Source organism: Rhinolophus sinicus, chromosome 7, assembly GCF_057876585.1.
Source record: "Rhinolophus sinicus isolate RSI-liver-muscle chromosome 7, RSI-T2T, whole genome shotgun sequence".
NCBI classification, from domain to species: Eukaryota; Metazoa; Chordata; class Mammalia; order Chiroptera; family Rhinolophidae; genus Rhinolophus; species Rhinolophus sinicus.
The window spans coordinates 37,656,719-37,683,086 of NC_142507.1; the positions used below are offsets into that span (position 1 = coordinate 37,656,719).

At 40.4% G+C, this 26,368-nt stretch overlaps 1 protein-coding gene across 1 annotated transcript; it reads left to right on the plus strand.

Moving 5' to 3' along the window:
- Nucleotides 1–21,192: 21,192 nt before the first annotated feature.
- S1PR1 (sphingosine-1-phosphate receptor 1) lies at nt 21,193–25,738 on the plus strand. Its single transcript, XM_019753710.3, has 2 exons — nt 21,193–21,509; nt 23,070–25,738. Exon 2 carries the CDS (start codon nt 23,229–23,231, stop codon nt 24,375–24,377), a length of 1,149 nt encoding a protein of 382 aa, XP_019609269.1. The 5' UTR covers nt 21,193–21,509; nt 23,070–23,228; the 3' UTR covers nt 24,378–25,738.
- The last annotated feature ends 630 nt before the right edge of the window (nt 25,739–26,368 follow it).

The following is a 26,368-nucleotide window of genomic DNA, read 5'->3' on the forward strand; positions in this document are numbered from 1 at the left end:
TCAACTATTTCTAACATACTATATAATTTACTTATTTATTATGTTTGTTATCTACTTCCCCTTGCTAGAAAGTAGACTACATTCGAGATAGAGATCTTTGCCTGTTTTGTTTACTACTGGGCTTCTAGTATGTACTCAATAAATATTTTGAATGGATTAATATTATATAATTTACTTATTATTCCATTGATGGTTAATTAAATGTCTCCCCTTTTAGAATATAATCTCTACAGGGGCTTTTTCTGTTTTATTCACTAATGTATCCTGAGTAACTTGAACTGCACCTGGTACATTTTTGGTTTTAAATAAATATTTCATGACTGGATGAATGATAAATAAGCTATTTTAATAAAATTCAATCTATCTCTATACCCCCAATTATATAATAGAAATATATTTAGAAGTTATTCATAATGCTGCTAAAGCTTAGCATGTTTTTTTATTGAGGATAGCTTTTTAAAAAAATTAAGATATAATTGACGTATATTTTATAAGTTTAAGGTGTAACACGTGTTGGTTATACATATTCCAATATAATTACCACAGTAGTGTTAGCTAACACCTCTATCACGTCACATGATTATCATTTCTTTTTTGTGGTGAGAACATTTAAGAGCTAGTCTCTTAGCAACTGTGAAGTTTAAAATGCAGTACTGTTGGCCATAATCACTGTGCTATGCATTAAATCTCCAGGACTTACTCATCTTCAGGTTGCGAGTTTGTGCCCTTAAACAACATCTCCCCAATCTCTCTCCCCACCCCATCCCCAGCACCTGTTAACCACCATTCTACTCAAGTTGGGCTAAAGATAGCTTTTAAAAAGAATGTATATTATAGTACCATAATCTCAGCTATTTGCAGAGTTCCCACGAGATTTTAGAGATCTGAGCCCCAGTGGAACCTATTCTCACCTCCTCTTCCAAGAACAATTCCAAGAATGGGTGCTCGCTGAAACTCTACCTTCTCAAGTTCGTAGTTCACAAAGTTACTTACAATAGTTAATAAAACTTTAAAGGCTTCCTCTGAAACTGCATTTTAATATAATGCCTACTTAAGTTTAATCCTTATTAAAAATAAGAGTCAGTGGTGTCCTCACTCGAAAGATCAGTTAACTTGTTGAGGATTATACATTCATATGTCTAAGGAAAGTACAAAAGGTATCACAGAGTAAAGTAAAGCTAGAACAAAGAAAACCATTCATGAATTAATTTCCTCTTTTGTCACTGTAGCAGAAATATCACCTAAGTAGCAGAGGTGCCTGCTCTTTCTATAATTAACTAAGGGCTGGCTGGTGGGCTCTCCATGAATTGTTTTCTACGCGGCCCAAGAGGTTGAATGATAGCATTATAGTTGGGAATAATTTGTTTCTCGCAGAATGTTCTTTTCAGAGGAAAATAAAGAAATATTATCTGACTTTTTGTTATAACTATTGTCATTTTATAAACAAGAAAGTCAGGATAAAATGTCTCTTTATGTTAGCTAATTACTAGACAAATACATACAAATGACTCTTTGTATATGAATTATATTCTTGTTAATGAATTCTAGTATCAAAAAGACTGACAGATCTCATTTGGGATATACTTATATAGTTCCAATGTATATTGGCTATGTAGATATGGGCGAGATGTTTCAATCACTCGCTTGCTCAACTAGTACTTACTGACACCTTGCCATGTGCCAGGCACTGTGGCAGGGAGACCACAAGAAGTCCCTGGCCTTATAGAACATAAAATCTAGTAGGGACACCCGTCTTGCAAAACAACTACACAAAGAATTAATTAATTGTGATTTAATATGTGCTAAAATAAGTAAATAAATACATACATACATACATACATACATAGGAAAGAGAGAGCGCGAATACAAATGAAATGCAAGCATGTAACGTGGGGACCTGACCCAGTCAGGCCAGTCAGAGAAGGCTTCCTGGAGTGTTGATGTTTAAGCTGAAACCCACAGGATAAAAAAGAGTTAGCTGGGTGTGGGGGAGGGCGGCCAGTTGGGGACAGAGTTGTCAAGGATACACCTTGCAACAAAAACAGCATGTGTGAGGGTGTTGAGATGTACAGGAGCATGGCACATTTAGAGAAACACAGGAAGAATAAAAAGTGAGGAGGGAAAGAAGGAGAAAACAGAAATGGAGAGGTTGGCAGAGGGTCTTGGAGGCCTTCTTAAATATTTTAGACTTCATTCTAAGGACAAAATGAAGACTTTGAAGGATTTGTTTTTAAAACACAAAGTATGTTTTTTATAAACTCCTGTTGGAGGACTGACACTTCCTGATTTGAAAACTAACTATAAAGCTATAGTAATCAAGACAATGTGGTACTAACAAAAGAAGAGACGAATAGATAGATCAATGAACAGAAGAGAAAGCCCAGACAGAAATAGGGCTACATAAATATAGTCAAATGATATTTGATAAAGGAGCAAAGACAACACAATGAAGCAAAGATAGTGTTTTCAACAAATGGTGCTGGAACAAATGGACATCCACGTGCAAAAGAATGAATCTAGACACAGACCTTCCTCCCTTCACAACAATTAACACAAAATAGATCATTGACCTACATGTTAAATGCAAAACTATAAGACTCCTGGAAGATAACATAGAGAAAATCTAGGTGACTGGGCTTGGTGATGACTTTTTAGATACAACACCAAAAGCATGACCTAGGAGACAAAACCTTGATAAGCTGGACTTCATTAAAATTAAAAATTTCTTGATACAATCAAAAGAATGAGAAGACAAGCCACAGACTAGGAGAAAATATATGCAAAAGACACATCTGATGAAAGGCTGTTATCCAAAATATACAAAGAACTTTTAAAATTCAACAATAAGAAAATGAACAACTCAACTAAAAAATGTCCAAAATCTGAACAGACACTTCACCAAAGAAGACATACAGATGGTAAGTAAACATATAAAGAGATAGTCAATATCATATGTCATTAGCAATTTACAAATTAAAACAACAATGAGATACCACTCTATACCTATTAAAATGACCACAGTCCAAAATCCTGACAACGCAAAGTGCTGGTGAGGATGTGGAGCAACAGAAACTCCCATTCATTGCTGGGGGAATGCAAAACGACACTTTGGAAAACAGTTTGAGAGTTTCTTATGAAATTAAATATACTCTTTCCATGTGACCCAGCAATTGTGCTTCTTGGTATTTGCCAAAATGAACTGTTATGTTCACAGAAAAACTGCACATGATGTTTAGATCAGCTTCATTAATAGTTGTCAAAACTTGGAAGGAACCAAAAAGTCCTTCAATAGGTGAATGGATAAATAAACTATAGTACATCCAGACAATGAAATATTTTTCATTGCTAAAAATAAATGAATTGTCAAGCCATTAAGAGATATGGAGAATATGCAAATGCATCCTATAAACTGAAAGAATCCAATTCGAAAAGACTACATACTGTATGACATTCTAGAGAAGACGGTCAACAGATTAGTGGATGTCAGGTTAGTAGAGAGGGAAAGATGAATAGGCAGAGCACAGAGGGTTTTTAGGGGAGTGACACTGTTGTGTATGATACTATAACGATACGTACATGTCATTATACATTTGTCAAAACCATGGAATGTACCACACCAAGAGTGAGCCTTAATGTAAAGTGTTGACTTTGCACTGATGATGGTTTGTCAGTGTTAGTTTATCGATTATAACAAATGTACCCCTCTGGTGGGAGGTGTTGATAGTGACAGAGGTTGTGCAGGTACAGGGCAGAGGGATATGGGAACCTTGTACCTTCCCTCAATTTTGTTGTGAACTTAAGACTGCTCTAAAAAATAAAGTTTATTAATTTAAAAAATCAAATTACTGTTCTAAAGAGGAAAAAAATAATCTCCTGGTTCTTAAGAGGAGAATGGAGTGAAAATGAGCAGGAGCGGAAGTTGAAGAAGCCACTGTAGTAATTCAGTGAAAGGTGATAACAGTTGGGATGCAGAGGTGACAGTGGAAAAAGAGAGAAGAGAACAGACTTGAGATGTGTTTAGGTATTAGAATTGCCAAGGAATTGGATCTGCCAGTAAAGGAAAGGGACAAAGTGTTGCTCATGACTGACAGGATCGTTTATTGAGACCTGGAAGATGGGAGAGAGTGGAGGGTGGCTGCGCAGTACAGAGATTTTTGTAAAGGGAAATCAAGAGTTCTGTTGTAGTTATGTTGAGTCTGAGATGCCTGAGATACTGAAGTGGAGATACTACTATGTAGGTTACTTTTGTTTGTTTTTACTTTGTGGCAATAGAAATTTCACTCTCTAACGCCAATTTCTGAAAAGTGGCCTTTCCTGATTTGGATTTTTAACTTTCCGTTTGCATAACCTAAAGACACATTTTGATAATTTTTCAAGAATAAAAGAAAACTCTGACTCAAATATGTATCAAGTGTCAAATTCTCCAGAAAACTGCTGCAGTTTTGAAATGAGCTTTTCCAGCTCTATTTCTATACCTACAGAGGTTTCAATGTCTTCGAGTTTCAGACAGATCAGGCTCAGGTACCAAGTTCTAGTAAGTCTCAGCAAGAAGGAACATTTTCAGAACCTGGGTGCATAAGAATGCAAGTTCAGCTGGGGACACAGAACCACATAACTTAATATGCTGGGTGGTACGTATAGGTTTATTTCTCAGTTGTCCCTCCAAAACTGTGAGCATGTGAAAACCAGGGATTTCATACTCTTAGCATTAGCATATATGCAGTGCTGGATGTTTGTGTATTGAATTAACATATAAATAAATCTTCCTTAATGTCATAAAACAATAAAGCACAGAAAGATAAGAGGTGAGGGAAAATGGGAAAGGCCAGGAAGAAAGTCAACTTTCAGCCATTTGGTTTTTTCAGTTAGAGATTCAACGCTGTCTTATCTAAAGTCAAGTCAATGGTGAAAAGTATAACTCAGCAAAAACCATTGGTCTTCTCTGTGCAATGGCAAATAACCAGTTGGACTGATTTCGTTCACTAAATTGACTAAACGTAATAATTTAGTACTGTATTTCCCTGAAAATAAGACTGGGTCATATTAATTTTTGCTCCAAAACACGCATTAAGGCTTATTTTCAGGGGATATCTTATGTTTTTCAGGTACAACACTCTACATTTATTCAAATACAGTCATGTCATTTTCTTTTGGAACATCATCATAACGTACTAAATGTGTCCGTCTGGAGGACGGTCTTAACGGGTTTATTTTTGGGGTAGGTCTTATTTTCGGGGAAACATGGTAGTAACTGAGAAGGTATCCTCTTTCTAAGACATACATTGTCAGTGGGAGGTATAGTTTAAGGGTGTACATAAACATTTCTATGAAAGCTCTAGATTTTACTTTAGATGGTTAGAGGTTTTGATGCTTTCTTTTGGATTTTAATGAGAATTGTTGTTGTTGTTTTTTAATTAAAAATATTCACTTTATACATTTCAAAAGTCATTTGGTGGTTAAGGAGAAAGAAATAGCACTAACTTTTTGTGATTTTAATTCATTCACTCAATAGCTATTTTAGTGACAACTGTCCCAGGGACCCTTGTGGGCTACCAACAAAACAACTCACTTGTAGAGTTTGCACTCTGGTGGGAGAAGACAAATTACAAACAAGTCATGTGTTGGGTGATCATTTAAGTGCTATAAAGAAAACTTATGCAGGTATAAGGAGATAGAGTATAGAGAGGATGTGTGCATTTTTAGATAGGGGACAGGAGCAGCCTTTCTGAGGAGATGACATTTGATCTAAGACCTGAATGAAGTGAGGGTATGAGCTATTTGAGGATAAGAAGAACATTTTAGACAGAAAACAGCAAGTGCAAAGGCCTGGATTGGCACACAATTATTTTTTAATGTATTCAAATAACAAGCTTCAATTATTTTCCTTTTTATTAATTAAAATAGACACTTTTATTTCAAATAAGCAGAACACCAGGAGAGTAATTATCATATAATAATAATCTTCCAAAATTCCTCAGTTTTCAACAGTTCGAATTTAGTGACAGAGACAAAACTCCCTTGGTTGGAAATTCCTGGCTGAATTGTGAGAACACATACAAGTCATATTATCTGTTTATCCCCTTGCCTCTCTGTTCAATTATCAACCCCACCTCCTGTCACAAAAAATAGATTAAAAAAAAAAGTTACAAACAGTGGAATAGATGAGAATTAGAATGACCTGGAGGCAAAATAATCTGTGAAAGGCAAAGTTTACTAAACTGGTTGAGTCTAAACACTACTTACAGACTCTGAGTAAACATGTTAAGATCTCTTAAGCACTGAGAAGCATTTGTTTACTTCACATATATGAGAGCGGTTTTTGACCCATCCTTTCACTCTGTAAAGACCATTTCCTGACCACTTGGTTACCCCATTCTTGTAATCCAGAGGATCTTAAAGGAATTAGGCTGAATTTACATTTTAAATATTTTCTAATTAGATGTCTCACTGATTTAATTTTACTTTTTCCAGGTAATAAGAATTAATGTGCTTTTGCAATGTTGATATTATATTTGTAAGGACTATAATATTTGTAATTTATATAAATAAAATTGTCTGTTACTTCATCACGCAAAACTTGCTGGATAGATTTTTCTCAAAATGACAGGACAAATTGAGATGGTCTGATTTAAAATATGTAGATAAAAACTTGGAGTGTCTCAGGAGAACCCAGAAAGATTTCAATTGAAACAATGGGACCATGACAGACTAATGTTAACTGTCTACAGGAAAATGAACCCTCGACAGTCAACAAACGGTGCCTCTTTTATTTTTTATTTTTAAAAAATTTTGATAGGGTCAGATGGGTGGCTCAGTTGGTTAGAGTGCGAGCTCTGGACAACGGGGCTGCTGGTTCGATTCCCACATGGGCCAGTGAGCTGCACCCTCCGCAACTAGAATAAAGTCAATGAGCCGCCGCTCAGCTCCCGGGTGGCCAGATGGCTGTCAGTTGGAGCGTGGGCTCTCAACCACAGGGTTGCTGGTTCACTCCCGCAAGGGATGGTGGGCTGCGCCCCCTGCAACCAACAATGGCAACTGGACCTGGAGCTGAGCTGCGCCCACCACAACTAAGATTGAAAGGACAACAACTTGACTTGGAAAAAGTCCTGGAAATACACACTGTTCCCCAATAAAGTCCTGTTCCTCTTCCCCAATAAAATCTTTAAAAAAAAATTTATTTTTAATAGACTTTATTTTTTAGAGTAGTTTTAGGCTCATAGCAAAATTGAGTGAAAGGTACAGGGACTTCCCATATGTGCCTGGCCCATTATCAACATTCCTCACCAGAAGGGTACATTCGTTACAATGGATGAACTTACGTTGTCCCAATATTATCATCCAAAGTCCATAGTTTACATTAGGGCTCACTCTGGTGTTGCACATTCTATGAGAAAAGTGTATAATGACATGTATCCATCATTACAGTATCATACAGGACACTCACTGCCCTAAAAATCCTCTGTGCTCTGCCTATTCATCCCTACCATCCTCCTAACCTCTGGCAAGCCTGATCTTCTTTACTGTCTCCATAATTTTGCCTTTTCCAAAATGTCATGTAGTTGGAATCACACAGTATATAGCCTTTTCAGATGGACTTCTGTCACTTAATAATATGCATTTAAATTTCCTTCATGGCTTGATACCTAGCTCAGTGCCTCTGTAACTTGAAACTGAGTAAAAAAGCAAAAGAATACTCTGATTTATGATCTACCTGCTTTCAAATAGTCCACTCCATTTGACATAATTCAGGATGAGTATGAGAGACATTTAATTTATTCCTTCACTATTTATTCAGCATTTCCATATGCCAGGTACTAACTGGGTACTATGTACTAACATATGATCATAGCAGTAACAAAGATTGAAAAAATGTCAGTCTTTATGGAACTTACATTCCAGTAGGAGGGCCAGACAACAAACAAACAAGCAAGTTAAGTAAGCATCATAGAATAACAAATACTTGTTGAGTATTTCTCCCTCCATCTTTTCATTTCTTTCTTCCTTTCTTCATCCCTCGAACATTTTTTTTTTTTTTTTTTTAACTATTTTTCAGGCGCTGGTAAGAAGCCGGGAGTCTACCGCTTTTTATCTGGCTCTGCTATAGACTCACTGTAAGACCTTGGGCAACTTTCTTTCTTAGGAGTTTTCTCCAGCCTACAGAATGAGAATAACAGTTGCAGCTTACTACTTAGTTGGAAGGAACAAACAAATTAAAAGCTGGGAATTTGCTTTAAAAGCATAACAATACCTGCTATTTGCCAATCAGACTTTAGTCTGATTAAATTAAAGATTAAAATGCTTTTGTGTTTCTTACCAATTTAAAAATTTTGGAGAGGTATTTTATAAATAATAGTTTTCTTTTTTAAAATGATTTTTATTAAAATATAGCTAACATATAATATTATATTAATTTCAGGTGTACACAATAGTTATTCAACATTTATATATCTAAAAAAGTGATCACCATGTTAAGTCCAGCAACCATCTGACAGCATACCACACTATCACAATATTATTGACTATATACCCTATGCTGTACATTACATCCCCATGACTTGTTTGTTTTATATTTGGAAATTTGAACCTCTTCTTCCCCTTCACCTTTCCCCCGACATTTTCTAATTCTCAATTACAGTTAACATTCAATATTATTTTGTATTAATTTCACGTGTACAGCATAGTGGTTAAACATTTATATAATTAAAGAAGTGATCCCTCTGGTTAGTCTAGTACTCACCTGGCACTACACATAGTTATTACCATAGTATTGACTATATTCCCTGTGCTTTACTTTACATCCCCATGACTATTTTGTAACTACCAATTTGTACTCCTTAATCCTTTCACCTTTTCCACCCAGTCCCCAATCCCCCCTCCCATTTATTACCCTGATAAATCTTGTACTCATCTGACACCATACATAGCTCTTACAATATTATTGACTATATTCCCTATGCTATACCCTACATCCTTATGACTACTGTGTAACAACCAATTTGTATTTATTAATCCCTTCCCCTTTTTCACTCAAACCAAGCCTCCTCCCATCTGGCAACCATCAAAATGTTCTCTGTATCTCTGAGTTTGTTTGCTTTGTTTGTTTATTTTGTTCTTTAGATTCCACGTATAAGCAAAATCTCATTGCATCAGTCTTTCACTGTCTGATATACTTCACTCAGCACAATACCCTTAAGGTCTATCCATAACTCAGCAGATGGCAAGAACCCATTCCCTTCCATGGGTGTACAATATTCCACTGTAAATATGTACCACTTACTTTTTATTTATTCATCCATTGACAGACACCGAGGCTGCCTGTACATCTTGGCCATTGTAAACAATGCTATCATGAAGTTATGGATGCACAGGTCCCCTCAAAGTAGTGTTTTGGATTTCTTTGGGTAATTACCCAGAAATGGGATTACTGGGTCCTTCTTTGTCACTTGTTATAGCCTTTGTTGTAAAGTCTATTTTGTTTAGTATAAGTATTGCTCCCACAGCTTTTTGTGTTTCTTTCCATTTTCATGAAATACCTTTTTCCCATCCTTTACTTTTTGATCTGAAGTGAATCTCTTGTAGGAAGCATATGTAAGGGTCTTGTTTTCTTATCCATTTGGTCTCCCTATCTTTTGATTGGAGCATTAAACCCGTTTGCTTTGAAAGTAATTATTAACAGATATGTAGTTATTGCCATTTTATTATTCATATTTTTTATCCTTTTTTTTGTCTTACAGAGGCCCATTTAACATTCCTTGTAATACTGGTTTGGTGGTAAGGAACTCCTTTAGGTTTTTCTTACCTGGGAAGCTCTTTATTTGTCCTTCAGTTATAGATGATAACTTTGCTAGGTAGAGGAATATTGGCCATAGGTCCTTGCTTTTCATCACTTTGAATATTTTCTTCCAGTCCCCTCTGGCCTGCAGTTTCTGTTGCAAAATCAGCTGACAGTCTTATGGGAGCTCCCTTGTAGGTAATGAACTGCTTTTCTCGTGCTGCTTTTAAGATTCGCTCTTTGTCTTTAACTTTGGCATTTTAATTATGATGTGTGTTGGTGTGGGCCTCTTTGAATTCATCTTGTTCGAGGCTCTCTGCACTTATTGAGCTTGTATATCTATTTTCTTTACCAGTTTAGAGAAGTTTTCAGTCATCATTTTTTCTCAATCTCTTGCTCCCTCTCTTCTACATCTGGTACTCCTATGATGTGAATGTTGGTATGTTTGATGTTGGTATCCTTATTTTTTTGGATTCTTTTTTCTTTGTCCTGTTCTGATTGGGTGTTTTCTGCTACCTTATCTTCTAAATCATTGATTCAATCCTCTGCTTCATCTAATCTACTATTGATTCTCTCTAATTTATTATTCATTTCAATTATTGTAGCCTTTATTTCTGACTGTTTCTTTCTTCTGTTTTCTATATCCATTTTTATGTTTCCTATCTGTGTAGAAGTTTTCCCTGAGATCATTGAGCATCCTTGTAACTAGTGTTTGGAACCCTGCATGTGGTAGGTTGCTTGTCTCCATTTTGTTTAGTCTCTTTCTGGAGCTTTGTTTTCTTCTTCTATTTGGGAATTTTTCTTTGTCTCCCCATTTTGGCTGCCTCCCTGTATTTGTTTCTATGTAGGGCTGCCATGCCTCCCATTCTTAGTAGAGCAACCTTATGTAGTAGGTGTTCCGTGGGACTCAGTGGTGCAGTCTCCCTAGTTACCAGAGCTGGGTGCTCCAAGTGTATGGGTTGTGTGCCTTCCTGTTGTAGTTGAGACGTGATTGCTGTTTGCACATCAGTAGGAGGGATTGACCCTCAGGATAATTTGTTGAGAAGACTGGCTGTGACTAAAGAGGAGGAGCTGTTGTGCAGGGGCTGATCCTATAAAGCAAGACTCACTTTAGCAGGGCTCTTGTACCTGCCCAGTCTACTCTTTGGGTGTGTCATCATTAGAGGTGGCCAGGTGATGCTCTAGCCCACTCCAAAGCTGGCCATTGGGTCTACCAGTCTTGGGGCCTCCTGGGAGGGGCCTGCTTCAGGCCAAGTTCATCTGCAGTTTGTGTCCTGACTGGGGCTACCTAGTATGATCCACAAAGCAATCCAGAGATTGCTGACCCTCATGCTGTGCTTAGAGGCCTTGAGAGGCCCAGCCATGAACCAAAGCCAGTGGTTTCTAGTGCCAGGCTGAGGGCTACTCAGCCAGAGGTGTGGGACATGCTGAAGCCAGATGCTGCTACTTTGGGTTTTGTGAACCTTTGAGATATTTTAGATATGTCTGTATCTTAAGCCAAGACAGGCCGTTTATATGGAAAAGCCACTGGAAGGAGCTTGGTTGTGCCCAAAAGTTGGGTGGGGCATGGTCTCAGGGAATCATTAAGGTGGGGCAGGTGAAAGGCGATATCCAGTTTGGTGGATACTCAGACACAGAATATGCCTGCATTTGTATGCAGGGTAGGGGAGGGCTCAAACAAGAAACAATGGCTTCAGCCAGTTCCTCTGTCCAGGAGAAATCTACCCCTTTTAGCTCCCTCACTGTGAAGCTAAACAACTCAGTTCCTCCCTGTATGTCCCTGGTGCTTTTTGAGCTGCTGCCCCAGCACTGGAGCTCAGAGTGAGTGAGTCCATCAGCAAGTAAGTCCATGCACAGGCCCTTTAAGAGGAGCTCCTGGGACTGCAGCTGCCTTCCTCTCACTCAGACACAATCTCCACTGGTTTTCACAGCCCAAAATTATGGGGACTTCTCTCCCCAGCACTGAAACCCTGGGCTGGGGAGGAGCTTGAACCCCACTCCTCAGGGGGCAAACTCTGCAGCTGAGATATCCCTCCTGATTTAATTTTTAATGGTCACATGTGGGAGTTGGATCAGCCTGTTCCACATCTCTGCCCCTCCTACCAGTTTTGAGGTGGCTTCTGTATGTCTGTGATTGTAGGACTTTGGTTCAGCTAGACTTCCGGTGATTCTCAATAATGATTGTTCTGTGGTTTAGTTGTAACTGATGTAGTCCTGAGAGGAGGTGAGCATAGCATTAACCTATTCCGCCGTTTTGACCAAAACTAAAATTCTTTTTCATGTATGCACAATTCAGTTCAATCTCCTTAAACACATCAATGTGACAGCAGTCACAGTTTTCTCCTCACTGCGGTCTGGTCTGCCAGGGATATGAAGCAAGATGGTCTCTTCATGTTGCATCTCAGAAAAGCACACTTGGGAGAGAAAACTGCAGCCCAGAGTGCCCTTAGTTACCTCTGTAATTTGTGTGAACACTGGATCTTTTTGAGACTTGTGAAAAAGACATAAGAGATAATGCAAATGTAAAAGACACTTAATTACAACCCTGTAAGACTAGTTTAGAAACTTTAAAAAGAGAGAGTCTACATGACATAAAACTTATTGGAGAATCTGTGTTCAGTCTGTTTCCAAAATAGCTGGAGAAGTGACTCAAGAGAAAGTTCATCTATTGAGTAAATTTTCAGAGCTGACAACTTTGATTTCTTTTGTATGAAGCAAAATTTCTTCTGATATTTTTATTTATTGCAAATTTATGTATAAGGTATATAAAACATAAATATAGATATATTCCCCCATCCTCTATTTTTTAAAAAATCATCTTGAATAATTAGATTTTGCTAATGTGTTCTTTTACAGATAAGTAATGTTGCATTAGGCGGAGATTGCTTATGAAATTTCCCTCAGGAGAAGGTGATTTTATTGAATGTTAGAGTGAATCCTCTGGGGTTCCATTGATCTTCAAGCCTGGTAAAGTTGAGGGAACCACTAGCGCCACGTGTTTGCTGACAGCTGCTCTCAGGCGTCTTCTATTTTACGCTCTGGCTGCATGGGGTTCTCCCCACCACTGGCCAAGCATGGGGTTCTCCCCACCACTGGCCAAGCAAGGTTCCATGAGAGATAGAACAGAGTTCCAGTCAGGCCTCTACTCCTGGCATTGCAGTTAAAGTCTTAAGTTGGAAGAAAAGGGGCAGCATTGATAGCTGTTTTTCAAGGAACAGGACTTGGAAGGCAAGTAATGGAGTACTAGGGATGGAAAGGATCTTAAAAGCCCAGAGAGGGGTGAAGATTGCCTTAGTTGACAGAGTGAGTCTCCTAGATAGGTCCAAGGGCACATGCCCTCACTCTGCTGGTTGCCTCTCAGGGCAGGGCAGCGTCCTTCTCTGGTTTTCCAGATGCTGTGGCAGAGAGCCCTGAGCCTGCCATGGTGCACTAGTATCCAATGCCAACCTCTCAGAGAAGCCTACCCTGGCTACCCAGAGGACCAACTCAAGGTCACATCATCCTACGTTAATGTTTAGCATTGTACTCATTGTCTTCTGATATTTTCTTATGTACTATTTGTTTATTTCTTTACCATTTATCTTTTCTACAGGAATATAAACTCCACGGTATCAGGGACTTTATCTGTATCCTTCAAGGCTGCAACCCAGGCCTAGAAGAATGTCTGCTGATTCATAGTACGTGCTCAATAGATAATTATTGACTAAATAAATGAACATCCATTTTTATCTCTATTATAATTTCAGAATTGCTTTATCTTAGTTTCTGATTGGTACTTAATCATCAATGGTTTGGAAATTATAGCTTTTAGTTTCTCCTGGTATGTGCTTATTGCTCTGTAAACATATAAATGAGATGTTTCTTTAAGGGATCCTGTTATTCTTTTGTAATATAAGGAACTGCTTCCCTCCCATGGAGATTACCTGTAGATAGTGGTGTGGGTGATTAGAGCTGAGAGCAGTTAGGAGGAAGCTGTGATAAGCAGGAGGTAAGACCCTAACAATGACTGGAAGGGTGATGAGGAACTGAATTCAGAGGCCCCTTCAAAGAACAGTCTTGGCAGCAAATTTCACATAGGGAAAGAGAAGGGGAAATCAGAATGGTATCTGAGTGTTTTAGCTTGTGTGATGACGTGACTGCTGATGCTGTTAACTGATATGTATAACAGAGAGTAGGTTGAGTTGGTCTGAGAAGAGAATGGTAAAAATGACATGGTTGGCTTTTGATCCTGAGGTGCACGTAAGACATGCAAGTGGAGGTTTCCAATAAATATCTGGGAGTTGAGTTTGGAGCATAAGAAAAAGGTGGGACTAGAGATGTTCAGTGCAGAGTTGCCTGCATATATGTGATAGACAAAGCCCTTGAAGTAGATGAGAAAAGCCAAGAAAGTGTGAAAGGATAAGAGGGAAGAATGAGGATATAGCATTTGAAGAGGCAATACGCACAGTGAGAAAAAGCTGAGACTTTGGACAATTTACTTAAGCTTTCTGTGCCTCAGTTTCTTCATCTGTAAAATGGGTTATTTAATAGTACTTCACTTGTAGAGCTGTTGAGGAGATAAATTTATTACATACAAAATACTTGTTTAGTAAAGTGCCAGACACATAATATAGGCTATATATTTCTTATGTATAAAAGGATGTTTAGGATAATATAGAAAAAGAGAAGCCAGTTAAGAATACTGAGAAAAAACAGTCTGAGTCAGAAGAGAATGAGAGATAGCACTGCTACAGAAGAGCAGAGGGAAGAGTTTCAACAAGGGGGTGGGGAGTCAGCACTGTCAAATGTTACAGAAAGTCCCTGAATGAGATTCATGAGGAGCCTCTGCCTATCTTAGTTAGGGACTCATCTGAGTCTTTAGAAAGGTCAAGCTCAGGAAAACAGTTGCAGAAAATGCCACACTGCATGGGTTTAAGAGAAAATAAAATGACCTCAGTTCAAAGATGGTAAATTGAACACTTTCACTTCCTTCCACTCCTACACTTCACTGACATAATAGTAAAGGGATTTTTTTTATTTGTTTGCATAAACAAACAAAGAGAAAGAAAAGCAAGAAACGACAGCAACACAATTTTGGAAACTTAAAAACAGAGGGATGAATGTTAATTTACTTAGTACAATTAAGAAAACTGAAAACTGAGGTTATAAGGGGGAAAGCCCAGAAGCAAGCTGAGTTGCTCTACAGAACCCCAGAAAGGCCCAGAAATTGGAGTTTTTAGGTATCTCTGAGAGTAGAGATGAAAGTTAAGATGAGAACAGAAAGTCTGCTTTAGCAGCAGTTGGAATCATTCTTACCCCCTCATCCTATCCTACCATGACCATGATTTTCCCTAGTCATGCACAACTAGAGTGACTGTTTCTCCTCTATCGGGGCAGAAGATTTGGCATAGAGAGGGTGAGCAAAATGACTTTGACTGTGGAACACTACTGTCAAAATAAAATGGTTAAGTGGAAGTCTATATGCTAAATGGTGACATACCATAGCTCCATTCTCCCTTCTCCTAGGATGCTACAATCAAGTTTAAATCTTCTGGGAAGGAGAGTGGGAGATTTTTTCCTCTGGATAAACGAGTACCTCAAAAGAAAAAAACCTAAAGATAGTGACGGTCAGGGGTCCTACTAGCATGTCTAGTAATAATAGGAAGTAACTGTGACTCTCACACACATACGAGTTGTGATCACAAAATATGATGAATATTTAAATAAAAAAATTATTACAATAAAAGACACATTGCCATTAATCCCCCTTGCTTCGGACACACTTATCCCATCATTCTTGCCACTTTCTGAAGCAGTTCTAGAAGTCTTCTTTCGTGTCTTTCATTGCGCTGTCGTAGCTGCCTCAACGTCCTGAATCATTTTGACTCTGGGGAAGAGCCAGAAGTCGCATGGTGCCAGATCCGGTGAATAAGGTGGATGAGGACACATCGTAATGTTTTTATTTGACAGAAATTGCCATATACTAGAAGCGATGTGTGACACGGAGCGTTGTCATGATGGAGGATGATATAAAGCACCCTTTAAAACACACCTTCTCTCAACCATAGTTCACACTCGACTGACTGCAGCTCACACCTGACTGACTGCACCAAATAATTTGCAACTTGTCACACACTAAGTTTCGACACACAGCTTCCCATATTGAAGATCCCTGCCTTTCTGTTGGATGGCACTCACCAGCAGCATTCACCATATTTTATGACCACAATGGAAAGGCTCCATGTCACATATTCCTTCTGGTATAAGGCAATTTCTGTCAAATAAAAACATTATGGTGTGTCCTCATCCACCTTATTCGCCAGATCTTGCACTGTGCTACTTCTGGCTCTTCCCCAAAGTCAAAATGACCATGAAAGGTAAACGTTTTGAATTGATTCAGGATGTCAAGGCAGCCATGACAGTGCAACTAAGACACTCACAAAAGAGGACTTCCAAAACTCCTTCAGAAAGTGGCAAGAATAATGGGATAAGTGTGTTCAGAGTAGGGGGGCAGAGTATTTTGAGAGGGATTAATGGCAATGTGTCTTTTACTGTAATAATTTTTTAAAATTTAAACATTCACCGTATTATTTGATCACATCTCGTAATTTCAGATGATTTCCCACACTGTAAAGGGTCAGTGTGTGTATGAGGGAGCTTGGAAAATCAATACATATCATTGTATATTCCTGGAACACTATGGAGAAAGAAAATATTCTAAAAATGTCCAGAGAAGAAAAAAGTAGTCATATGTAAAGTTTTGGAATCAGAAGAGCTTTAGGCTTTGTATCAGTAACACCAGAAATTAAAGGAGAAAGGAGCACTGTCTTCAAAATTCCCCAAGAAAATTATAAACTATAACTCTATATTCAGCCAAAATATGAGTCAAGTGTAAACAGGGAGTTTTTAAAATATCAGACATGCAAAGATTTAGAAAGTTTATAACACAAGCATTTTTTTTTTAGGGTAAGTGAATTAATACTCTTTCCACATGGCAGAAAATCTATAGATGCTGCTTAAAATTGATAATCAAGAAACAGAGGTATAAAACATGGGATTTAAAGATTTTCAAATAACCACCAGAAGAAACATCAATAAGACTTCAAAGTACTTGGGAGAATTAGAGGACCAGGGGGCCTCTGAGGAGTGATTCGTGTTCTTTCTTGCAAGTTTTATACTACTTGATTTTTTAACCATGTGCATGTAATAATTTGATTAAAATAATTTTATTTGAAAATCAAAAAGGGAGTGAATAGAAAGTGAGGCATTGAAAGCAATGAGTATAATAGAGTTAGAGATAGAGGTAGGGGGAGAATGACACATTTACTCAACGCTCTGCAGTGTTTGTTATACACATGAAGCTCTTTATTCCTCCCAATGACTGAAAGAGAGAAATATCATTATACCATTTTAGAGATGAGGGCATTAAGGCTCAAGGAAGTTCAAAGAACTTGCTGAAAGTCACACAGCTGGGAATTGGCAGTGTGAAGGCTGAACCCAAGTCTGACATGTTCCACTATGTAGTTTTGAATATTGGCAAACAGGAGAAGAGAGAGAGATTTATATTGGCACCTAGTACAAGGGGAAGACAGTGAGTTTTTGACAGAGGAAATGCAAAAATAGTAACATAAGTTGAAGGTAAAGAGTCACAAGAGGCCAAGAATTGAAAATACAAGACAGAGAAGGAATAATTGAACTGAGCCTTAGAAAGTTTGGGGGGAGTAGCATGGTGATATGTATAAGAGTTTACCCTGGGAAGGAGTAAAACTGTGGAAGGAGGTAAGAGTGGGAGACATTTTTAAGCTAGAAGTTGGAGAGGAGGGAAATTGAAGTGGTGATAATGGTTTTTCCGCAAAGTAAGAGGCTAGTTATTCTCCTGTGAATAAATGAGTAAAGGGAGTCTTGGCTCTTTACAGGGGGTTGGGGGGAGGAGAGGAAGTTGGAACATTACTAGAGCATTTAGGAAAAAGAGCAGCATCACCAGATTTAGCAAATAAAAATACAGCTCACGCAGTTAAATTTAAATTGCAGATAAACAACAAATGTGTGTATATATATATATATATATATATATATATATATATATATATAAATGTATACACATTTTAAGAAAGGAAAACAGTACTAAAATTATAATACTCAATATATACCAATAACAAAAGATGAATACAAAACACAAGTCATGTTTGATTTCTGCAATTACGAGAGGTGCTCAAAGTGGTTACCATCAGCATCCAGATAATTCTGATTATGGTGAACTACTGCTTGAGCAACGTTGACAAAAGTGCCTACTTGCAAACATTTTTTTGGCACCCTCAGTATGTATATATATTAGTATAAGTCCCAAATATTGTATGGTATTTTCTCTGGCAACGCTTAGAGAAACATCAAAGCAAGCAAAGAACAATGTGCAAAGACGACAAAGAATAGCAAATCTGCTTTGAAATCAGAAATTTGGAATGGAGCAACCTCAGTGTGACTTGGTAATCAAATGGTAATCTCAATGCTATAGGAAATAAGCTAGAAACATTGGGCTTGGCTTCCAGGCAACCATGGACAGGGAGCTAGGCTAGCAGCCATGAGATAACTTGAGGATGCAATTCTTAGGGCCACTCCCGCAAGTAATGGGAAAAAATGTGTGGGACCCAGTGATTTGGAATTGGCAGGGAAACCATCTCTGCAAATAGCTTTGCCTCCTTTCTAATTTTGCCTGAGTGGTCATCTATACTTTATATCTCATAGGTGTGTACTAAGGATGAGTGTTACTAAATAATCATCTACAAAGTATTTGAGCTCTTTGAAACATTGGATCAATATTAAATGTTGTTCTCCCCAACAGTATTCATAAGAAAAGGACTGACTTAGCCGATGTAGTTCTTTGACATGTTTGAGGTTTAACGTGGTGGTTTGGAGCAGTGGTTAAGAATCTGTAGCCCATCTATGGTCATAGCCCATATTAACCAAGATGCTTAATATGTCTGGGACTCAGTTTCCCTGTTTGTGAAATTAGGATAAGAATAATACTTAACTTATAAGGTCATTATAATGATTAAATGAGTAAATATGTGTAACACTTAGAATCTAGTACACAAATATTAAAAGTACACCCTTACATGAGATATTATAGGTAGATAATGAGAGGTTTTATAAAAATTCACTAGTCTACCTTTGTATACACTTTACATACATACGAGTATATAGTCAAGAAATCAGTGGTTTTAAAAAGGCATTCATGGGGGTGGGATAGATAAGTAGGCAGAACACAGAGGATTTGTAGGGCAGTGAAAATATTTTGCATGATATCATAATGCTGGATACCTGTCCTTATACATTTGTCCAAATCTATAGAAAGTACAACCTCAATAATGAGCCCTAAGGTAAACTATGGACTTTGGGTGATAATGATGTGATAATGTAGGTTCATCAATTACAATAAATGTACCCCTCTAGTAAGTGATGTTGATAATGGGGGAGGTTACGCATGTGTGGAGGCACAAGATACATGGGAAACCTCTGTACCTTTCCAGTCATTTTTACTGTAAACCTAAAGCTGCTCTAAAAAATATATATAAAGTCTTAATAATAAAAAAGGTGATCAAAATTAAAATAACATTTAGTAAAACATTTCAGCAAAGAGAAAATGCTTCATGGTAAATAAAAAAGGACATTCATTAGTATACTTTTGTTGCAAGTTTTACAAGCAAGTGTTTTGTATCAGGAAATAAGTGGTTTTTAAAAGGACATTCATTAGCATATCTTTGTATACATTTTGTAGCCATATATTGTCAAGAAATTAGTACAAATTTAAAACTGTAAAACTAGAGGTTTGTTTCCCTTCAGGAACATAGCTTTCAATTCCCTGTTTATTGACTGAAGGAGTGTGACTTGGGAGTCACGGCATCCGCAGTATTTAAGGTTTGAAACCCTGCTCTGCCGTTCACTAGCTAGGATATCCAGCTAAGCTGTCTGCGTGAGTGACATTTCCCTTCATCAATAAAATGACCTGCAATGGCTACTTCAGAGTAGTAGTGTTAAATTAGATAATCTATCACCCGCCTGATATAGTCTGGGTATGCAATTCACTTTCATTCTTTTCCCTTTAAAGAACTCATAAAATTAGTGGATGGGGGTGGAGTTTGACAAGTCCCACGGGGTGTGTTGTGCTGGGTTGACGCAACATATCTCCCCCTGCAAATGAATTAAATCCTCAAACCCAATCAGGATTTATCCTAGAGTCTGTGATCTTTGTTTGTAGGTTGTATGCACGTGCAAGTTGTATGCACTGTACTGTTGTACTTTTGTTGTATTTGTGGGTATGCGCTGGGTCGTTGATGAGGGCTTTCAGACAGCTGTGAATTAACTGACACTTGATTTTTTCTTTTGCAAACTCATAAGTCAGGGGTCTGTTTATTCACGCAGACTCCTTGTGAGTCATTCAGATACAGGGTGTGTGTCAATTGAAACTGCACAACGACGTTTTGCGTTCACATCTGCAAGGGATATAAAGCCACGGTACTAGGTGGAAACGTCTTTGCCCATTAAGGCAGGGCAGAAGTGCTTTGAGCTTGTCACTGGAGGGGAGCTGACCAAAGCCACCTCTCATTCTCACATTCTGAAGTAGCATCTAAGCGAAAGGAAAGAGTGGGCGAGTTTTGAGCATGAAAGTTTGGGGGCGCCTCCCTAATAAAGGGGGAAAAAAAGGCTCACGCCCCAGCTGGGCTGGGCCCTGTGGCTCTTCCTCTTTGGAACTTCCTGAGCTGCACAAGGTTTCAAAAATCTCTCAGGACCCACAACTGCCCACCTCCTCAAAGGCCTCTCACCACTGGCCAGAATCTGGGGCAACTGCCTGACTTGGCGCCCAGTTGAGGGAGGGGAACACCCGCCCAACACATCTCCCGGCGCTGGTCCATTTCACCGTGCCCCCCGGGGAAAGCCACTTTCTGTCCCTCAGATCGCAAGTTTCCACGCCGCAGCGGCATGGGGGTGGGCGTGGAGGTAGGGAGAAGTGGAGGAACCTCTCCGCCTATTCTCCCACTGTGGCTGCTTGCCTCGCGCAAACCTCCTGCAGCCCCTTCTCAGTCTTTTCCTCAGAGAAAGGCAGGGCTCCGGTTTCCCCTGCCTGCGCAGAAGTGGCCCCGGGGCGCCTGATTCCCCAAGGGAACCAGGGAGGTGCGCGGCGAGACGCTGGACAGTCCTCTGGCCCCTAGGACTTTTCGGGAGAAAGTTTTCTAAAGGCTCTCCAACTCTTCTCCTTCCTAAGGCTGGAGAGAGTGGTCTCCACCGCCCCGAGCGGCCGACAGCTGGGCGCCGGCCGTGATTTATACATTAGAGTCCCGGGGCACCCGGCTCCTCTCTCTCTCTCTCTCTCCCCCTTCTCTCTTTTTTTGTTGCTTGGGGGTGGGGAGGGGTTCTTTTTATTTGTTTCTGCCCCAGATCTTTCCTGGACAGTGTCAGCAGCGGAGATCCGGGGGCCCCCAGCCGCAGGAGGAGGGCGTGGGAGTTTGAAGCATTTAACCTCTTCCCGCCTCTTCTTAAAGAAGCCACCCAGCGTCAGCGGGCGCTGTGCGACTTCAGCTGGCGGGCCGGCGCGCGCCGCAGCGAGCGGGGCTGGCCAATGGAGTTGCGGCTGCGGAGGGAGGGGACCCCGACTGGAGTAAGTTTAGAGAGCGACACTGTCAGGCACCGGCAGCAGCAAGATGACGAGCGCTCAGTGCAGACCCGGAGCTCGTCGAACGCAACTTCGTCCCGCCTGAGCGAGGTAGGGGACGCGGGCTGGGGCGCCGCGCGGCCACAGGGCTTTAGTGTCCGAAAGGAATTGTTAAACCGGAACGAAACAAAACAAAAACTTTTAAAACATCCATTTCTGGGCGCTGAAAACTTGCGTCTCTGGGCTACTAACGAGCCCAGCGCGGTCGGATTGCTCTTGGGCACTTGTGATTCATGAAGTTTCAAAAAGGTCAAGTCCCAATTGTAGAATCGACTGGGGGTGGACGATAGTGGAAGCTGCGCTTGGTTGGAGTGGGGTGAGGGAAGGCGCTTATTTTTGGAAATCCTACAGACAAAGAATATGGGACAGGGGTGCTAAGGGCTTAAATTTACACTGCCGGCGAGCAGGGTGTGGAATTAGATGGGGAGACAGGGGAGCTTCTGGTCGCGAGCTGCCTCTGCTGTTCCAGGAATTGGTGGGATCGCTCTCGCCTTTATTACTCGACTTTTATCCCATTGCTGCGTTACTGTGAAAGACTTAAACAACGTACAAATAGACCTCTGCCAACCAGGGCCACGTTGCATTCGGTGCACACTGTCTAGTTCTATGAGAAGAGGCAACGTGTTGGGGGAGGGCAGTAAATTCACCAGTTGTCCTTTTATGTGAGTTTCTGCAGAGTAGTTTTGCACTTGCATTAGGAATGTAGTGACAGGTATTGTTATCGTAAGTGGTGTAACTTCTCTTTTTGTGTTGGCTATACCCACAGTAACTAAAAATACTCCTTATGCAATCCATGAGTGTAGGAGAACTTATGGGATTTATTGCAATATCTCATGAATGGTTTTCACTGGGTACCTTGATGTGTTCTTGCACTGCCTTGCAAGAAAAAGAAGAAGAAAGAAAAGGCTGTTTGCTTTCCGGAGGCGCTAACTTTTCTTGTTTACCACAAGGCCAGGGAGGGTTTGTCTGCCCACACCACGCTGAGCCCTCGGACTCTAACCGCACCTGCTTCCAGAGAGTTATTAATAGAGCCCCAAAATGACTTAATGCCGTCAATGATTTTCGTGACAATCTAATTTCTTGCTAGGCAGTTAAGTGGGTCTGGTCTCATTCAGCTGGGTGGTGTCGGTGGGGCAGAGGTGTGTGGCTCCACCCTTGTATTGGCATTTGGGTCTCCTCCACAGAGCCGGTGCGCTCGTAGTGAGCCCCCCCTCCCCCACGTTGAGCAGGTGAATGCTTCTGAGACTCTCCCGCTGCAAACCTGTCGGGGTGGGGATAGGGGGGCAGTGACAAGGTGGGAGTGGGGTTCAATGGGGCTCGCCCCTCCACTTTTCTCATTTCCATTTGAGGGGACTTGACCATAGGGAAAGTTTTCGTCTTGCCGAGTTGGAGTTTCAGTTTGGATAAAATTTCTGTGGTTTTTTTCCTCCCTTTCTTCCCCTTCCTTTTTTTTTTTTTTTTGGCAAGAAACAAGAATTTGATTGTTTTTTTAAATCCCTCTCCCCAAGTTTCCTTAAAACAAATCAACAAAACTGGCGCAATGCCCTAGCTAGAATGAATTGTGCAAGTGTGTCGTGGCTTTTCCCTGACTCTCTCTGTAACTTGTTTAAGGCTGCGGTTTCCGAGGCCCTCTCCAGCCAAGAAAAAGATACGCGAAAAGCCTGGATTTCTCTCATCGAAGCGCCCTCCATAGCAAGTGAAGGCTCGCTCCGCGTCGCCCTCTAGCGTTCGCTGGAGAAGCGAACACCCGGTTCCTGGAGACTGCGCACCATGGGGTCCACCAGCATCCCGCTGGTCAAGACCCTCCGCAGCTCTGTCTCCGACTACGTCAATTATGACATCATCATCCGGCATTACAACTACACGGGAAAGCTGAATATAGGTGCAGACAAGGAGAACGGCATTAAAGTGACCTCAGCGGTGTTTATTCTCATCTGCTGCTTTATCATCCTAGAGAATATCTTTGTCTTGCTGACCATTTGGAAAACCAAGAAATTCCACCGACCCATGTACTATTTTATTGGCAACCTGGCCCTCTCAGACCTGTTGGCAGGAGTGGCCTACACAGTCAACCTGCTTTTCTCTGGGGCCAACACCTACAAGCTCACCCCCGCCCAGTGGTTTCTGCGGGAAGGGAGTATGTTTGTGGCCCTGTCTGCCTCTGTGTTCAGCCTCCTAGCCATCGCCATTGAACGCTATATCACGATGCTGAAGATGAAACTCCACAATGAGAGCAACAGCTCCCGCTCCTTCCTGCTAATCAGCGCTTGTTGGATCATCTCCCTCATCCTGGGTGGCCTGCCCATCATGGGCTGGAACTGCATCAACGCGCTGCCCAGCTGCTCGACGGTGCTGCCCCTGTACCACAAGCACTATATCCTCTTCTGCACCACGGTCTTCACCGGGCTCCTCCTGTCCATCGTCATCCTGTACTGCAGGATCTACTCCTTGGTCAGGACTCGGAGCCGCCGTCTGACCTTCCGCAAGAACATGTCCAAGGCCAGCCGCAGCTCAGAGAAGTCGCTGGCTCTGCTCAAGACGGTGATTATCGTCCTGAGCGTCTTCATTGCCTGCTGGGCGCCCCTCTTCATCCTGCTCCTGCTGGACGTGGGCTGCAAGGTGAAGACCTGCGACATCCTCTTCAAAGCTGAGTACTTCCTGGTGCTGGCGGTGCTCAACTCCGGCACCAACCCCATCATTTACACTTTGACCAATAAGGAGATGCGCCGGGCCTTCATCCGTATCATGTCCTGTTGTAAGTGCCCCAGAGGAGATGCCACTGGCAAATTCAAGCGACCCATCATCGCCGGCGTGGAATTCAGCCGCAGTAAGTCAGACAACTCCTCTCACCCCCAGAAGGACGATGGGGACAATCCAGAAACCATAATGTCCTCTGGGAACGTCAACTCTTCTTCCTAGAACTGGAAGCTGCCAACTCATGGGGAGCGTCCTTTGCGTGGTCACCCACCACCCCAGTGTTTGGGGGGAAAAAATCTCTGTGCCTGCACCTATGCCAGGGAGGAGCTGCTGGAGCCAGAGGGAGGGTGGGGACAGTAAGAACGGCCTGGTGGTGCCGGGTGGGTGTCGGTGGTAGAGGTAGTTCCTGTGAACAATGCACTGGGAAGGGTGGAGAGCAGGTCCTCGCCAGGAATCTATTTCCTCCCCCCTCGAGCTTTGATTTTGCACTGAGCCAAAGGTCTAGCATTGTCAAGCTCCTGAAGGGTTCATTTGGCCCCTCCTCAAAGACTAATGTCCCCTTGTGAAAGTGTCTCTGTCTGGAGTTTTGAAGAGAAAATGTTTTCTTTCATTAATTTTCCAACCCAAGTGAGTGTGTGCACTTCTGCTTCTCTAGGTATGCTTCATATCCTACCCTCCCTCCCCCTCACACCTCTCCTCAAAATTATTTTACTTAATATTTTAACTACCTGGCATTCATCAGAGCTGGGGAGTAGGGTGGAGTGGGTGGCAGGGCCCATTTCTCTGTCATCTGTAGCTAATAGGCTGTGTCCCAGAGGTAGACTGTGAGGAGATGGAGATGTAAAGCAATTTCATTTGCTGAGGCCAAAGTTTCCATGTAAGCTGGATCAGTTTCTTGGAATTTGGTTGTAGTCACTTTGATTTTTTTTTTTTTTTTTACAACTTTACAATGGTGTGTTTTACAGTATCACAGTCATTGCAGCTGAAATCTGCATCTGGGAGTCTAGCTTATCTAAAGAGTCCTAGTGACATAGGAGAAACAAGCAAAACAAGGTGAAAACTGACGGGGGTAACTTTGTAAACCAAGAAAGATTTCCTAACAATTTTGTCTAACGAATACAGCAGCTGTCTTTGGCACTTTTGTTGATGTTTATTTCAGAGGGTTGTGTGAATCATTTCAACCAACAGGGTGGTTGTATTTTGTTGTGTTAAAAGTACTTTTCATGGTTTTTGAATGTATTTGTTTCAGCATTTTATTGGATTTTTCTAACCTGTGTTAACACCATTGAATGTGTATTTCTTAAGAAAGTATCACCCACATGTGGCCTTAAAGCATTACTTTAACTGAGGGAACACCAGAAGTTTTTCAGTACAGCTGTTTATTAAATAGTTAATTGAAGATGTTTATAAATGTTACAAAGAATAAAAATGTATTGCTGTCTCTTTAGTATGGTTTTCAGTGCAATTAAACCAAGAAATGTCTTTTTTTTTAAATAGTATTTAATAGGTTTCTGACTTTTGTGAATCATTTTGCACATAGCTTTATCAACTTTTAAACATTAATAAACTGATTTTTTTAAAGATTCCTTTGTGAAGAACATTTAAAAAAATAATTATTAAGACATTCTATTTGACAGTGTGGCTCTTTAGAATCAAAGTTAAGGGCAAATGTCTGTTATTGTTTAAAGGTTTTTACCTTGGTAAACTAGGGTGTGAAAAAGAATGTGGTTTGTTTAGAAACCACTCTTTTTCAGGAAGAGAAACTGCAATATGTTAACATCGAAGAGTAGTAAAGAATGAGATGAAAACCACCAACCTCTAAATACCACCCTGACAAGGAAATGTAATTGTTTACATTTTAAGTCGCACTCAAGCCAAACTAAGTATAATACTTCTGCCCTAAAACATGGGTTTTTAAAGAAATAACACAGAACAATGTGGTTGTAAATCTAAATTAAATTATGAAACTCAATGATCAGTTCAAACTCGTCAACAAAAGCATACAGTCTTGGCTTTTCACCAATATGCTGGGAAAGTGAGAGTATGGATGTGGGAGATAATATTAAATCACTTAATTTTTTCAGGACGCTGTCTCAGTTTCTTCCAGTCTACCCTCTGACCAATATGGAACAAGTTGCATACAACTTTTATCTGAAAACTTTCAATTCATAGTCTCTGAAAGCTTTAACATCCCTAGTCATTAATTTCTCCAA